At 40.4% G+C, this 14,066-nt stretch overlaps 2 protein-coding genes across 2 annotated transcripts in view; one reads left to right on the top strand and one right to left on the bottom strand.

The window, feature by feature from the left end:
- Nucleotides 1-12: 12 nt before the first annotated feature.
- LOC311049190 (negative elongation factor C/D) overlaps nt 13-14,066 on the bottom strand; it is a 26,768-nt gene continuing 12,714 nt past the window's right edge. Inside the window, exons 7-15 of the mRNA XM_084062683.1 lie at nt 8,410-8,540; nt 7,485-7,650; nt 6,324-6,458; nt 4,751-4,890; nt 4,380-4,494; nt 3,832-3,927; nt 3,472-3,612; nt 2,553-2,682; nt 13-1,810 (exon numbers count right to left, since the gene is read on the bottom strand). Of these exons, the coding sequence (XP_083918809.1) occupies nt 1,776-1,810; nt 2,553-2,682; nt 3,472-3,612; nt 3,832-3,927; nt 4,380-4,494; nt 4,751-4,890; nt 6,324-6,458; nt 7,485-7,650; nt 8,410-8,540 (1,089 nt within the window). The 3' untranslated portion in view covers nt 13-1,775. The remainder of the gene's footprint in view (nt 1,811-2,552; nt 2,683-3,471; nt 3,613-3,831; nt 3,928-4,379; nt 4,495-4,750; nt 4,891-6,323; nt 6,459-7,484; nt 7,651-8,409; nt 8,541-14,066) is intronic.
- LOC311049199 (serine/threonine-protein kinase/endoribonuclease IRE1-like) overlaps nt 9,886-14,066 on the top strand; it is a 6,324-nt gene continuing 2,143 nt past the window's right edge. Inside the window, exons 1-4 of the mRNA XM_084062691.1 lie at nt 9,886-9,904; nt 11,504-13,271; nt 13,366-13,547; nt 13,637-13,857. Coding sequence (XP_083918817.1) covers nt 12,659-13,271; nt 13,366-13,547; nt 13,637-13,857 — 1,016 coding nt within the window. The 5' untranslated portion in view covers nt 9,886-9,904; nt 11,504-12,658. The remainder of the gene's footprint in view (nt 9,905-11,503; nt 13,272-13,365; nt 13,548-13,636; nt 13,858-14,066) is intronic.

Raw genomic sequence — 14,066 nt, 5'->3', positions numbered from 1 at the left:
CATTATTTCATATTCATTTTTTTTATTTAAAACGGGTCAAAATCAACATATAAAATATAGAAAAACAAAATCTATTCTTATGGAAACAAAAACGAATGCATTTTAAGTGGCTGTAACCTCCAAAGCCTCATGAATTGGAAAGTAAAGTAGGTGTGAGTGGCAACTAATCAGTTGAGGAGGGCATCTATCCTCCATTACGCGTATAGGCCATAATTAAGCCTAATTTATGTTCCGATGTACATCGGTGTCACGCACCGAAAATAGCAGCTATACAAGCTCACAGCGCGTCACATTGTACGTGTTGTGTGAGCTTGTAAATCTGCTATTTTCTCATGTCGGATCATAAATTAGGCTTTACTGAGAAAAAAGAAAATGATCCAATTCACTGTGCCTGTGTGTCAGTTCCTTCATCTCCTCTATCCTAGAAGTTGATCGTCTCTGTCGGGTGGAAACCTCATATGTCCATAACTGTTACTTTTCAGGATTCAAATTAAACAACGGCAAAAGTAGCAGATCTACAAGCTTGAAACGCATCGCTTTGCGCCCCGTTTTGAGCTTGCAGATCTGCTACTTTTGATGCTTTTGTGTGACGCTGTAATACGAAGTAGCAGGGCATTCATTTACTTTAATATAGAAACATATGTTTTTCAGAATACTGTTGGGATTTAGAAGACATTTGTAGAATCGGCTTCAGGTCTTAATGGGTTAAAAGTCTTCTATATGACGACAGCTTTACATTGCGACCAGGATAAGGAAAGCAACCATCAAATGTGTTTTTTGAGAGCTTGCAGATCGGATTTGAGCACTCATAAAATGCAATCTACACACATGTACTGTAAATTGATATTTGCACTTGCATAAAATATTTGTGTGTGTGACTTAGTGTTGATTTTGACAGCATTTTTTTTTCTAGTTTTAGTCATAGTCTTTTGAATAAAATTCCATTTAGTTTTAGTCATATTTTAGTCATCTGAAATGCTTTAGTTTTTGTCTAGTTTTAGTCGACTAAATATCATAAGATTATATATACGAAATCTACAGTTGATTTAGTCGACTGAGAAATGTATTCTGGCGGTGCCTTGATGGCGTCGTAATGGCTGATTTTACACTTGCATGCTGAAAATAGCCGATCTACACGACGCGTTGTGAGCTTGTAGATCTGCTATTTTCAGAGGGCAATAACCGAGCGCAACCAAACATAAAATTATCTCTTCTCCACTAGTCATTTTAGTCTAGTTTTTATTTGTTTTACTAGTTTTAGTCATCATAGCTTAGTTTTTATTTTGTTTTTATTTAGTTTTCGTCAGTGAAACAAGGTAGTCGATGAACATTTTTCGTCATAGTTTTAGTCGACGAAATCAACACTAGTGTGACTTCAAATTCAGATTCCAGGTTGCCGGTTCAAATGTATGTGAGTTTGAGTGCTCAAATCAAATCTCCAAGCTCTCCAAGTTTGGAACATATCTGCCGTAGATATCCTTTCTTTCTTTGTTTACATGACCTTGTAGGAGTGAGGATAGAGGAGCTAGGAGGACAGAGAAGAAAAAGGATGTGAGATGAGATGCAGCCTGTATGTGGGGACAGTGTGTTCATTATGCATGATGGGCGTCCAACAGAAGATATCAGAGTTATGGGGGCCTCGTGGCGAGGTGAGGTCCTACATTCTGTATACCGTAGATATATGAATTCAGCAACAGCGTCATCTCTCTCTCGTCTTCGTGGTGGTGGTGTTCCATCTCCAGCAAAGTAGTCATCACCGTCCTTTTACCCCCAAATCAATTCATCATGATGAAATTACCCTTGCAATGAGCTGAAAACAATGAAAAAAAAAAAACAAGTAGGTGAGGTGGTTGTTTAATAGGAATCATGCGTTAAAATCCAAATGGAGACAGAAGTGTGGAATCTGAGGCACATTTAAAAACGTGAACGTTTTCATTGTTTTAACCACTTTAAAATACATACTGTACTTAACCGGAGTCCCCCAGGGCTCTAAACTTGGCCTGCTTCTTTTTTCCCCCTCTACACCACATTATTTAGCTTAAAATAGCCAATCTATAAGCTCACAACTCACCACCTGGCAACAGGCTGTGTGAGCTTGCAGATGTGCTATTTTGAGCGAATGTTTGCCCACAGAATAGAGAACCACAAGCTCGCGTCAGGAAGCGTGTAGATCAGCTATTTACAAAAGTACAAAATAGGACCTTAATTGGTTATTTGTTAATGTATTGTACTGGAGTACTGGAGTACAAATATTTGCCTCTGAGATGTAGTAGAATAGAAGTAAAAAGTATTGAAAAAAAGGAAATAATAGTAAGTAAAGTAAAGTACCTCAAAATCGTACTTTAGCAAATGTACTGTACTTAGTTACTTTACAGTTTACATCATTGACAAAGCTGGAAGAAGCCAAGTAGCCAAATGTATCTAGAGAATTGTGAGGCATCCCTGCATTTTCATCTGCATCAGTCCAAAACAAAAGTGGTTGCTGTAGCTAAATGATAATAGAATACAACGTGTAAGTGGTTGTGGCTAAATGATAACACAATACAACTTGCCTATGAATTCAGCGACAGCGTCGTGCTCCCCTTCTGCCCGGATTGTGCCGGCGATGCTGTCGTTCTCCAGGATGGGAAGGAAGAGCTGAACAAAATCTGACGTGTACGGAGGAGCGATCACATCCAACACCTTAAAGGAGAGAGGCATCAGATACATTCTGAAGTCAGTAATGTGGTACATGTGAAATGCATTATTAGTCAATGTACTGATGTTAATTGGTTTTACATTTCAAATATTTTAGAGATTTCACTTCAAATGGCCTTTGTTGTCTTTCCGACCATTCAAATCGCTTTACGGTGTATTTCACATTCACCAATTAATTCACACGCCGACGGCGGAGGCAACAGTGCTCATCAGGAGCAGTAGGTGTTAAGTGTCTTGCTCAGGGACACTTTGACACGAAGCCAGGAGGACCTGGGGATCGAACCAGGAACCTTCTCGGCTCCCAAGACGGCCCCTTTATCTCCCGAGCTACTGTGGCCTACATGTCCTTAAAGCAGAGCTGTGCAATCGGCAATCCCTGCAGAAAAGTGGTAAAAGCACATTTGCTTTGCCTACATTTCCCAAGATTATCTTGAGCTCCTACTAAGTCCATTGAGTGATATTATTGGCAGGTGAAGAATCAGGTGAACACCGACATAATGATTGAAGGAAATATACAACGATGTCTGTGTGGACATCACTTCCTGTACGTAAGTGGTTCTCAAAGTGGGGTACACTCTCAGTTAAAAAAAGAAGTTTGAGACACATTAAGATTGAGCTGAGATTGTCTGTCACTGGTTGCAATCTCTTAGTAGCAAAACCAATGATTCTACTGAATTGGGGAAGAAGGGTTGGTTTAATCATTTAATACGCTTTAATCATTTAATACCTTTTATATGTGGGAAAAGCGTGCAACATCTTCATCGAAAACGTTACCTCAGTGACAAAGTATCGAATTAGAGAGATATCCGTGTTGAGCTTCTCCAGACACTTGCGCATGTAACCTACGACAGGCAGTACGTAACCACGGCTCAGCAGGTGAACCATGCGATCCAACAGCGTCTTCTTCAACTCCATCTGGACAAAAACAATGAAAACATTCAACATTTTTTCAATTGTTACATCTCATTTGAAGGTTTTTGAAAATGGGGGATTATTTAGAATTTTCTTTTTATCACAAATCTTCACTTATGGGGGTTGCTGCTGGTACAAAATCTTTTCAGATCTGGGGTCTGGGGCCCAAATACATATCATTTTGGGGGTTGTGTTTGAGAAGCATGTTGTTAGCCTACAGACCTGCTCCATGACGTCCAGCTGGGAATGCTGCGTCTCAAACAGCTTGATGAGAAGCTGCAGGACCTGTGGATGCAGCAGCTGGTGGCACGTACATATCTATAATAATAACAATAACTTTATTTATAGAGCACCTTTCTAAAACAGAAGTCACTTACATATCTGAGAGGTACAGGCATGAGAGGCACTGATATAGGGCGGCAAAAAATATCCATTATTTCCTTGGCCATTTTTCTATCCATAACTTTTTTGATTAAGCAAATAATTGAGAAGCACTTATTAATTGATTCATTATAATTTACTAAATCAATTAGTTAATAGCCACATAATACTGTCGTTGCTTTAATGCTTTGTCGTACAAAAATACCAAAAAATATAAAAAATAACCAATCTACAAGCTCACACAACACGTCGCATAGTGACACGTGGTGAGCTTTTCGATCAAAATCTATTAGTTCAATTATAGCATGGATTTTAATTAGAAAATGTTTTCCATGAAGTAAAAGCTGATCGTCATCATCAACACACAATAAACACATCAAAGGGCTTGCCTCGTCCAGCAGTGCTAAGTGAACTGGAGTGTGGTCTGTTTGGAGCTGGAAGTACGAAGGCTCCGACACGGTCCAGTCCACCCACTTCAGAACACCCATGGCCACCACTGGAAACCTACACACACACACACAAAGTAGACAGCAGAGATGGGTAAAACAGGTTAAAGGTGCAGAAATTGATATTGCTTAGTCAAGTGCTTTAGTAAACTCTATAAACATATTTAAGTGAATTGCAATATCTGCCCTGTGCGATATTTGTTTAGAAAGCCTAAAAGGCAAACAGAAACGTATTATTTATTTATACAAAAAAAAAAAAGTTAAATATAATCATTTGTATGACAATTACTAGTGAACAGAAATGTCATGGTCACCTTATACACTGGTACAGAGGGCTGAGTTCAGCCACCAGCTCCGTAGCTCCTTTGTTCTCATTACAACACAAGTTATGGACAGTTTCTATGGCTTTAGACGTAGACTTCAGCTCATCTTTGTTTATGTTCACTCTCTTGTTCTGAATGGGTTGAATGGAAATACAAGTACAAGTATTATAACATGTTAGACAGACGCTGTGTTATTAAGACAAATGACTCTGGATGGATAACTTCATACACACATCCTCTAAGGCCCCCTGGTGGCCATATTGGGTATATATATATATATACAGACTGAAGCTAGATCATACATGGGCAACTGGCAGCCTGGGGGCCACATGCGGCCCCACCTTCACTTAATGCGTCCGCAGGTTAAAATCAGAATACTGATATATCATTGATTTCAGCTGTTACAATTCCAAACATGCAAACATGACCCGCTTTAATTACGTCAGTCTATATTAGTAGCCCAATGACTAGTATTACAAGTCTATAGTCTTTTTTATGTCCAATGTATTTTGTATTTAAAGGTAGAGTAAGTGATATTTTTTGGTTAAAACAAAAAGTATTTTGTTGAAAGGTTAAAGCACTATATTCTGATAGTAATCATTGCTATAGAGTGTTTGTTCAGTAACAGGAGTCTCCCTGTCTCTCCAGCTCTTTAATAAACAGAAAATACATTTTCCGGTAGGTGTCAAAATCTCAGCCAATCAGGAGAAAGTACCCATTTTAAGCTTCATTTTTATAGTGTTGATTGATTGATTGAAATTTTTATTAGGCAAAAGAATGTAAAACAACACAGTTACATTTATAATGCTTTTGTCTAAAAGGTCCGGCCAAAAAAGTCCTTGCGGGCTTGTTCCAGTTCCAATTTTGCCTGCTCATTTCTTAGTGTCATCACTTCCAATTTCACTTGTTTAATCTATATCCTGATTGAGTTCTCTGTCCTGATTGGATAAAATTGGAAATGAAACTGGAACGAAAATGAATTTTCTGTTTTATAAAGAGCCGGAGAGACAAGGAGACTCTTTTTACTGAACAAACACTCTATAGCAATGAGTACTATCAGAATATAGAGCTATTTAACACTTATTTTAAGCAAAGAAAATCACTTACCCTACCTTTAACCAAAGAAAATCACTTACCCTACCTTTAAGTTAAAAAGGTTAACATAAGTATATAACTAAATGCTCAAAACGCGTTGCACCGCGACACGTTTTGAGCTTGTAGATCTGCTATTTTTGCTACTTTTGTGTGACATGGCGAAGTACAGCAATCATTTACGAAAAAAGTTAAAATACGGAGATAAGGTGTCTGCTCAACAGTATATGCAATGTGGCCCTCTTGAGTGAGTGTGGAAATATTGTGGCCCTCTCCATCATCAAAGTTGCCCACCCCTGAGCTACACGTAGATGCACATAATACAGTTGTTGTGAGATCACTTTTTTTTTTCTCCGTGACTTTGTAGATCTGCTATTACTGCTAATAAGAATAATAATATTTCAAATGTGTGGGAAAAGAAAAACAATAATGGAATAGCATTTTTATTTGAAGAAAACTGAAAACATCCTACCTTCTTCCACGTTTCAACCACACTGGCTGCGTAGGCCAGGATATGAATGTATTTGTGTTTATGATCCTGGTTGATCTTTGAGCCGGGCTTAAAGAGAGACTGCATGAACAGGTCCAGGAACGCTGGGACTCGTATCTGAAAACACAAACACACAACAAACCATGTTTTAGAACACAGCACCGCTTAATGTTGGGCTTTTGAAATGTAGGATGAGTTATGACAGTTGGTTCTCAAACTTTTTCATGTCAAGGACCCCCCAAATTGATACGTATTTGGCCGCGGACCCCCCATCTGAAAGGATGTTGTGGCAGGGACCCCCATGAGAGAAGATTTGTGTTGATACAAATTCTCTAAACTATTTCAAATGTAAAAAAAAAAATCAAGATCTACAAGCTTGTAGATCGGTTATAAAATAGGATAAAATAGGATTAAACTTTCCTCGAGTGACACTTTCAGAACCGCTCGCTTTATGAAATGCATGTCTGGAGACATGCATTTCATAAAGCCAGCAGTATGGTATAAATCACAAATCCACGGTGAGGCCTTTAGGAGGGTCATTCAAGCAAGCCGCAAGTAGCCTGGTAAACCCTCCCTCTGGAAATCTCATTTCCATTTGAAATAAAATACAATTGAGATTTCTGGAGGGAGGGTTTACCAGGCTAAGCCGCAAGTGGAGCCTGCAGCACCACCAAGGCCCAAGGAACCATCACGCCAGAAGGAAATGTTTGGATCGGGGTGGTGCAACGGATCTGGCACAGCGCTCAGGTCCTGGACCTGGTGATACGAAGGAGGAGCCCGGCCAGGAGGCCACCCACAGAGCCTAGTCCCTCCACGTGCCAGAGCCTCCCCCAGTTCCAGCAGAGCAGTTCTGGAGAAGCGGGCTGAGGGGCCCTGTCTTTCCCTATAGGACTGACCGTGGGTAGCTACTGGGACGTAAGTCGGGGCTTGATCAACCCCGGCTTTCGCCCTCTCACCCTCCCCTCGCACCTGGGCGAGGGGAGGGTGTATGTTGTTGCGAGACCCGAAACACTCGATGACCCCAGGCTACAACACTGATGATACGTCCCAGGTGCGTCCCATGTTTTATTTATAGTGTTCTTTATTATGATCTAATAATATTATTATAATTTTATTTTTTGAGATGCTGTGCTTTCTCCTCACCAGCTCCACAGGAGGCGGGTCCATGCTGCTGAACATCTTGAACAGAACGGTGATGTCTGCAGGGTTCAGAGCTCCTCTGGACAGCATGGCGCCCAGGGCCTGGCACGCCCGAGGGTACGCGGCCGCCGTACCCAACGCCAGGGTTATCTGACTGGCATCGTGCCCCCTGAGATTAAGTAATCATAACCAGAAAAATAATTACATTAACTTTGTATCATTACTGCTAAAGCTGCATTCATTATTTTAATGGATAACAATCTGTATGGTATGTTAATACATTATAACTATATTCCCCTACTGCCAGTGATGGAAAACGTACTCACAATTTTTACTTAAATAAAAGTATCAATACTGTAACATAGAAATAGTCTGGAAAGTAAAAGCCCGGAATTCAAAATGTACTTGAGTAAAAGTACAAAAGTTTTGGCATCAAAATGTACTTAAAGCACCAAAAGTGAAAGGGCTCATTACGCAGAATGTCCCATTTCAGGTTTTCAAATGTATAAAAATCTTTTGAAAATAGACGATCTACAAGCTCACAATGCGTCGCATGGCGACGCATTGTGAGCTTGTAGATCGGCTATTTTCAAAAGGCCGAAATGTATACAGGGCTGAAGTGGTTAATGTATGTTTTTACTTCAAAATCTTTAAAGTAACTAAAGTTTTCAAATAATTGTAGTGGAGTAAAAGTACAATATTTGCCTCTGAGATGCAGTGGAGTAGAAGTAAAAGTACTGAAAATTTTACTCCAGTAAAGTAAAAAATACCTCAAAATTGTACTTAAGTAAATGTACTTAGTTACTTTCCACCACTGCCTACTGCCCACTGATACGTCCCCAGACGTACAGAGATATCTGTCTATAGGAGATATCAGAGGAGTGATATCAGAGTTAAGTGACCGACAGGGGGAGGGGGGGCTAATAACCTCTGATGTGCCGACTTCTGGACCTCCTGGCCGATCCTCCGCATGGCGGACCCCCCCTGCTCCTCTTGGGACAGGATGGACATCATGGCCTGGGCAAACAGGTACGTGTGCTCACCGTGGCACACCATCTTCTACGACACACACACACACACACACACACACACACACACACACACACACACACACACACACACACACACACACACACACACACACACACACACACACACACACACACACACACACACACACACACACACACACACACACAGACACACACACAGAGAGAGAGAGAGGGACAAGTTAGAAAGAGTTATCACCATAGATATAGAAACTTAGATATGGCCTCTGCAGTTCGTTGGAGCGACTGGTATCGCGGTCGCCATTTTAGAGTAGGCAAGCTACCATTCAAAGGGACTACTGGCCAATCACAGCGCGTTGACTACTGGCCAATCACAACGCGTCTAACTGACTTTTGCTGCGCCGCTGCCTCTCACGAAAAGACCCGCCCCCACCTGCCTCTGATTGGCCTACCGAACGCCCCCTTCTGTGACACACGCGGAAGCTTGCCTACTCTAAAATGGCGCCCGAGGTACCAATGCCTCAGAGCCTACCTTTATATGTCTATGGTTATCACACTCAAAAAAACATATTTGAACTGGGGACCCCCCATCCCCCCAAAAAACATAAAGTTGAGGCAAACAAAGAGTTGAGGCATTGAATCGTGTTTGACTCGGTTCCACAGATAAATATTGTGAAAATAGCAGATCTACAGTACAGTTCTAGATCGGCTATTTTCACAATATTTGCCTCCTTCTTATATTATTTGACAATTTGGACAATGTTTCACCAGTTTTTACAGTATAGTGTGTTGATTACTTTTGATGCAGTTATTTTTTTGGGTATTAAAAAGTCCCTAAATGGTCACTTCACTGTCATTACATTACATTACATTACAGTCATTTAGCAGACGCTTTTATCCAAAGCGACTTACAATAAGTGTATTCAACATAGGTAGGGAACGAAAACTACTAATCACCAGAAGTCTTAAGTGCATTTCCTGCAAAAAACAAGCAACCAAGAGTATACCTAGCGCTAAGGTAAAAGTGCAATATATCAGCTACCTACTTTCTTAAACAGATGAGACAAAATAGCAAAATCAAATGAGCACGAGCTCAGACAAATAAGTGTATCGACTAAACAAGATCCAATAAAACAATACAAAACTAAAACAAGAGTTCGTACAACTACTTAACAACAAGTAGGCCAGGCATCTGGTAACCATCGGTAACCATCGGTTACCAGACAACCCTCCTTAACCCCTCCTCCCTCTGCCCTACAAGGGATGGGGGCACACCCTCCCCTCCTTAACCCCTCCTCCCTCTGCCCTACAAGGCATGGGACACGCCCTCCCCTCCTTAACCCCTCCTCCCTCTGCCCACAAATTCATCCCAGAGTTTCATTTCTTTCTTGTTGCTTCCTTCTTCTTGAAAAGGTGGGTGTCATACCGTGTTCTCCGTCATGACATTAGAAATGGAATTGATAATGATTTATTCAGTATATTTATGATAGCCTCAGATGATATCTGTACGTTAATGTATATACTTTCATACATTAGCTCTGATCAAGTTGTTTTGGACTGACTGAAGTCACCAAGAACCGTGTTGATCGTTAACCGTGTTTGTTTAATTCATATCTTCCTTATTTGTTTAATTTGATGTTCTGCAGTCTTGTACTGTACGTGCCTTGGTCATGGGTAGCAACACTCCAAGAACAAAATAAAAACACTTCTAGGTGCACGGCTCAAACGTAGTATTATGTGAAGAGAAAACACTACGCTTTTCATTGTTTGATTTGCCTCACCCGGAGGAACAAACGATGTGTTGCAACAACTGCATTGTTCCTCTGGCTGGCTGAGTGGAAACGCATGCGGTTTCTTTGAAACAGACATTTTGTTTGAGCCATTACACGTAGTGTACAGTACATGCCACGCCTGGCGTGTGTGTGTGTGTGTGTGTGTGTGTGTGTGTGTGTGTGTGTGTGTGTGTGTGTGTGTGTGTGTGTGTGTGTGTGTGTGTGTGTGTGTGTGTGTGTGTGTGTGTGTGTGTGTGTGTGTGTGTGTGTCATCAGCTTGTTCTAGCAGACCTAGAGCTTATTATGACTGCAACCTGATCCTGTTCGCAGATGACAGGGTTGAAAAAGCTCTCAGCTCTGAATTTACGATCTGCATCTGGCTCGCTGATAATCTGCATGGGACCCAAACTAGATCTACAAGCTCACAACTCGCCACGATGTGACGTGTTGCGAGATCTGCTATTTTCACTACGTTTTTTTTAATGTATGGAATTTCTTGGATTTTGTTGACATGTTTTTGTTGCTTACAGAGACGGACAGACAAAGGGAGAGAGAAAGAAAGACAGACAGACAAATATCAAATATGATTTTTTTTTCCTTTGGGGGGGGGGGCTCATGGTCTGAGAAGTTTGAGAACCCTTGGTCTAGATGAAGTACAAACATTTGCAAACTTTAGTGTTGATTTTTTACACAAATTTTAAATCTTCCATTGATTGGTTGATTTGTTTTTCAAAAAAAGGCACGGTGGCACAGATTCATACAGAATAATGCTAAAAGGAATGAACCCAGATAAGCTCTCAGAGCTCGTTTCCATTAGGGTCCTGTGTATTCAATTCATCGAGACACGATGGCTTTAGGTTCAAACATGGCTGTCTTTTGGACGCGTCTGTTTTCACTGGCAAGATTTTCAACTCAACAATCCTGTGTTCAAGATACTAAACCTGATGGTTTTTACAATGATTGTCATTTCATAGTGGTGATGATGGCTTTTACAATGATTGTCATTTCATAGTGGTGATGATGGCTTTTACAATGATTGTCATTTCATAGTGGTGTTGATGGTTTTTATAATGATTGTCATTTCATAGTGGTGTTGATGTTTTTTTTTACAACGATTGTAATTTCATAGTGATGTTGCTATCAGAAAGCTTTGTTGCAATCAGCATTCCTACCTGTTAAAGCTGCTTCTAAAATCTTATCTGAGCAGATGTATTGACCTCACAATTCTGTCTGCCCACAGATATTCTGAAGCAAAGAAATGGATCAGTTTTCAGAAGAAACACATCCCATAATACAGCTCATTATCAACAATGACCTCGACAATCTCAAGAATTCAGTTGAAGTGGAAGATCTTAATAAACTTTACCCATGCAAAGATTTGGAGGGTTATATATCTCCCTTGTCAGCTGCGGTAGTATTTCACAAGATGGACATTTGTGACTTCCTCCTGACAGAGGGAGCAGACCTAGATTCGGTGGGTGGTGGCCCGTGTCCTCTGCATTATGCCTGTGAATCAGCACCAGTTGAATTTGTGAGTAGACTAATTAAAGCGGGAGCCAGGACAAATCTGTATGATCCCAGAACAGGGTTGTCACCATTTCAAACTGCTGCCCTCAGGCTCCATGACAAGCAAGGTGTTATGAAAGTCCTTATTGAGGCTGGCGTCTTGACAACTCCACTCCCTCCTGCTCATCCTCAGCATCATATCATCAATAAAACAATTAGTGAATTGATTGAAGAGCTTGGATCGAGCGGTGAGGAAATGTATTCCAAAATAAAACTTTTTCTTGATCTGGGAATGGCTATTACCCAGAAATCACCAAGAGAGGTTTTTCAACATTTTGGGCGACACATGCTGGAGGCGAATCCCCTGAACCACCTGACCGTGATCGATATTCTGTTTAATGTTGGAGGATCACTAACAGAAGAATACCATCAGAAATGTATTACGTGGCTGAAGGACAATAACAAACTGAACTTCTACATTGAAAATGTAGTCAAACAATTTCCAAACATGATATATCATTTGCCCGACACTATAGTCAGAGTTCTACAAACCATTTTCAACACAATGGAAGAGATACCCAGTGAGGCAACACTGGCTCTGATCCCCCAACTGCTGCAACTCCTTTCCACAGGAAACAAAATAATTCCAGATGTTCTGTTAACACTCTATGTGATTACACAGAAAACTAAAGTCAATGATGGCTGGAATCAGGACTTCATCAACAATATATGCACAGCAATTGTTCCTTTTGTGGAAACGAATCACCTCCAAATGGTGAGAATATACGCATATGCCACACTGGCAAACCTTCCATTTGCACACACCTCTAACTTCTTTACATCAATGGGAATAGATCATGTGCCTGAGGATGTAATCACATCTGCATGAATGCGGATGGATGGATATATGAAAGTCAGGCTTAGTGAACTAAAAAAGCATCTCAGCAAACCAACCTCAGTAATTGAAACGATCAACACAGCACCATCAAAACAACCACTAAAATGGAACAGAATCAGTGAAAGGTGGAGAGAGAAGTTAGAGAAGCTTGCTACTGCTAACACTCATGAGGATGACAAAGTTATCAAAGTTGGGAATTTTGTGATGGGGAAAGGTAGTGAATTCCACATAGCAGGTGGAAGTAATGGAACTGAGGTCTTCTTGGGGTTAAGAGAGGATGGCACTGAAGTTGCAGTGAAGAGAATGACTCCAGAAAACTATGAATTGCTGAAAAACGAGCAAGGCTTTTTACGTCTTCCAGAGCTTGATGATAATTCGATTGTACGATATGTGGACTTTATAGAGGATAAGAACTTTGGATATCTTGTTCTTCAGTTATGTGAATACACACTGGAAGAATACATCAAGTTAGGAATTAGATTTCCTGGAGGCCGTCTTTCTGAACAGGCGATTGTCCAACAAGTTCTCACTAGCTTAAAGATACTCCATCAGCAGAAGCCTCCAATTCTCCACCGGGATATCAAGCCACAGAATGTCTTGATTGGTAAGCTACAGAAGAAAAAATTAAAAAGCAGCTTATTTATTTTTAGTGATTTAAAAATAATTTGTTATATTTATCTACCTGTTTTGCCCTGCAGATGTTACAAAGAAGGCCAGATTGGCTGATTTTGGAATAAGCAGACGGTTGACCAGAGTTGACCAAACAACATTTCAACATTCAACAAGACGTGCAGGAACAAAATGCTGGATGGCGACGGAGACCATTAATGAAGACGGTGGTGATGAACATGTACCGTATAAAAGAAGTGCTGACATCCAGGTTTGTTCTTATTCTGCATGAGAACAATTAAATGAATTAAAACAACGCATACTATCACTAAATTAAATGTTTATGTTCATTCTAAAAAGGTGGCTGGGATGTTGTTATATTACATCCTGTCTGGAGGACACCATCCATTTGGCAAAGACCTTTTCTGTGATGTCAACATTTTTAAAGGACAGTACAACCTGGACCTTGTTCAGGATGCAGTTGCCAAGGATCTCATCGAGAGGATGATCAATAAAGACCCAAAGAAAAGACCTACAGTGGAGGAATGCTTGGCTCATCCCTACTTCTGGGGAAATGAAAAGTATGAGAAACAAATATTTTCAATTGTACATACAGTATTATTTGTTCTCAATGTTATTCTTATCAGTGCTTTTTTTTATCATGGCTTAATAACTACCACAGCTCATATTTAATCACTTAAGCCCTGTTCTCAAAACTTTTTTTCAAAGTAGCAGATCTACAAGCTCAATTGTGAGATTATAGATCTGCTATTGTTTAAGTGTTTTTTTT

Source organism: Gymnoscopelus microlampas, assembly GCF_963454915.1.
Source record: "Gymnoscopelus microlampas genome assembly, chromosome: 7".
NCBI classification, from domain to species: Eukaryota; Metazoa; Chordata; class Actinopteri; order Myctophiformes; family Myctophidae; genus Gymnoscopelus; species Gymnoscopelus microlampas.
The sequence above is the reverse complement of the archived record's forward strand: the minus strand, read 5'-3'. Positions and strand labels throughout refer to the sequence as shown.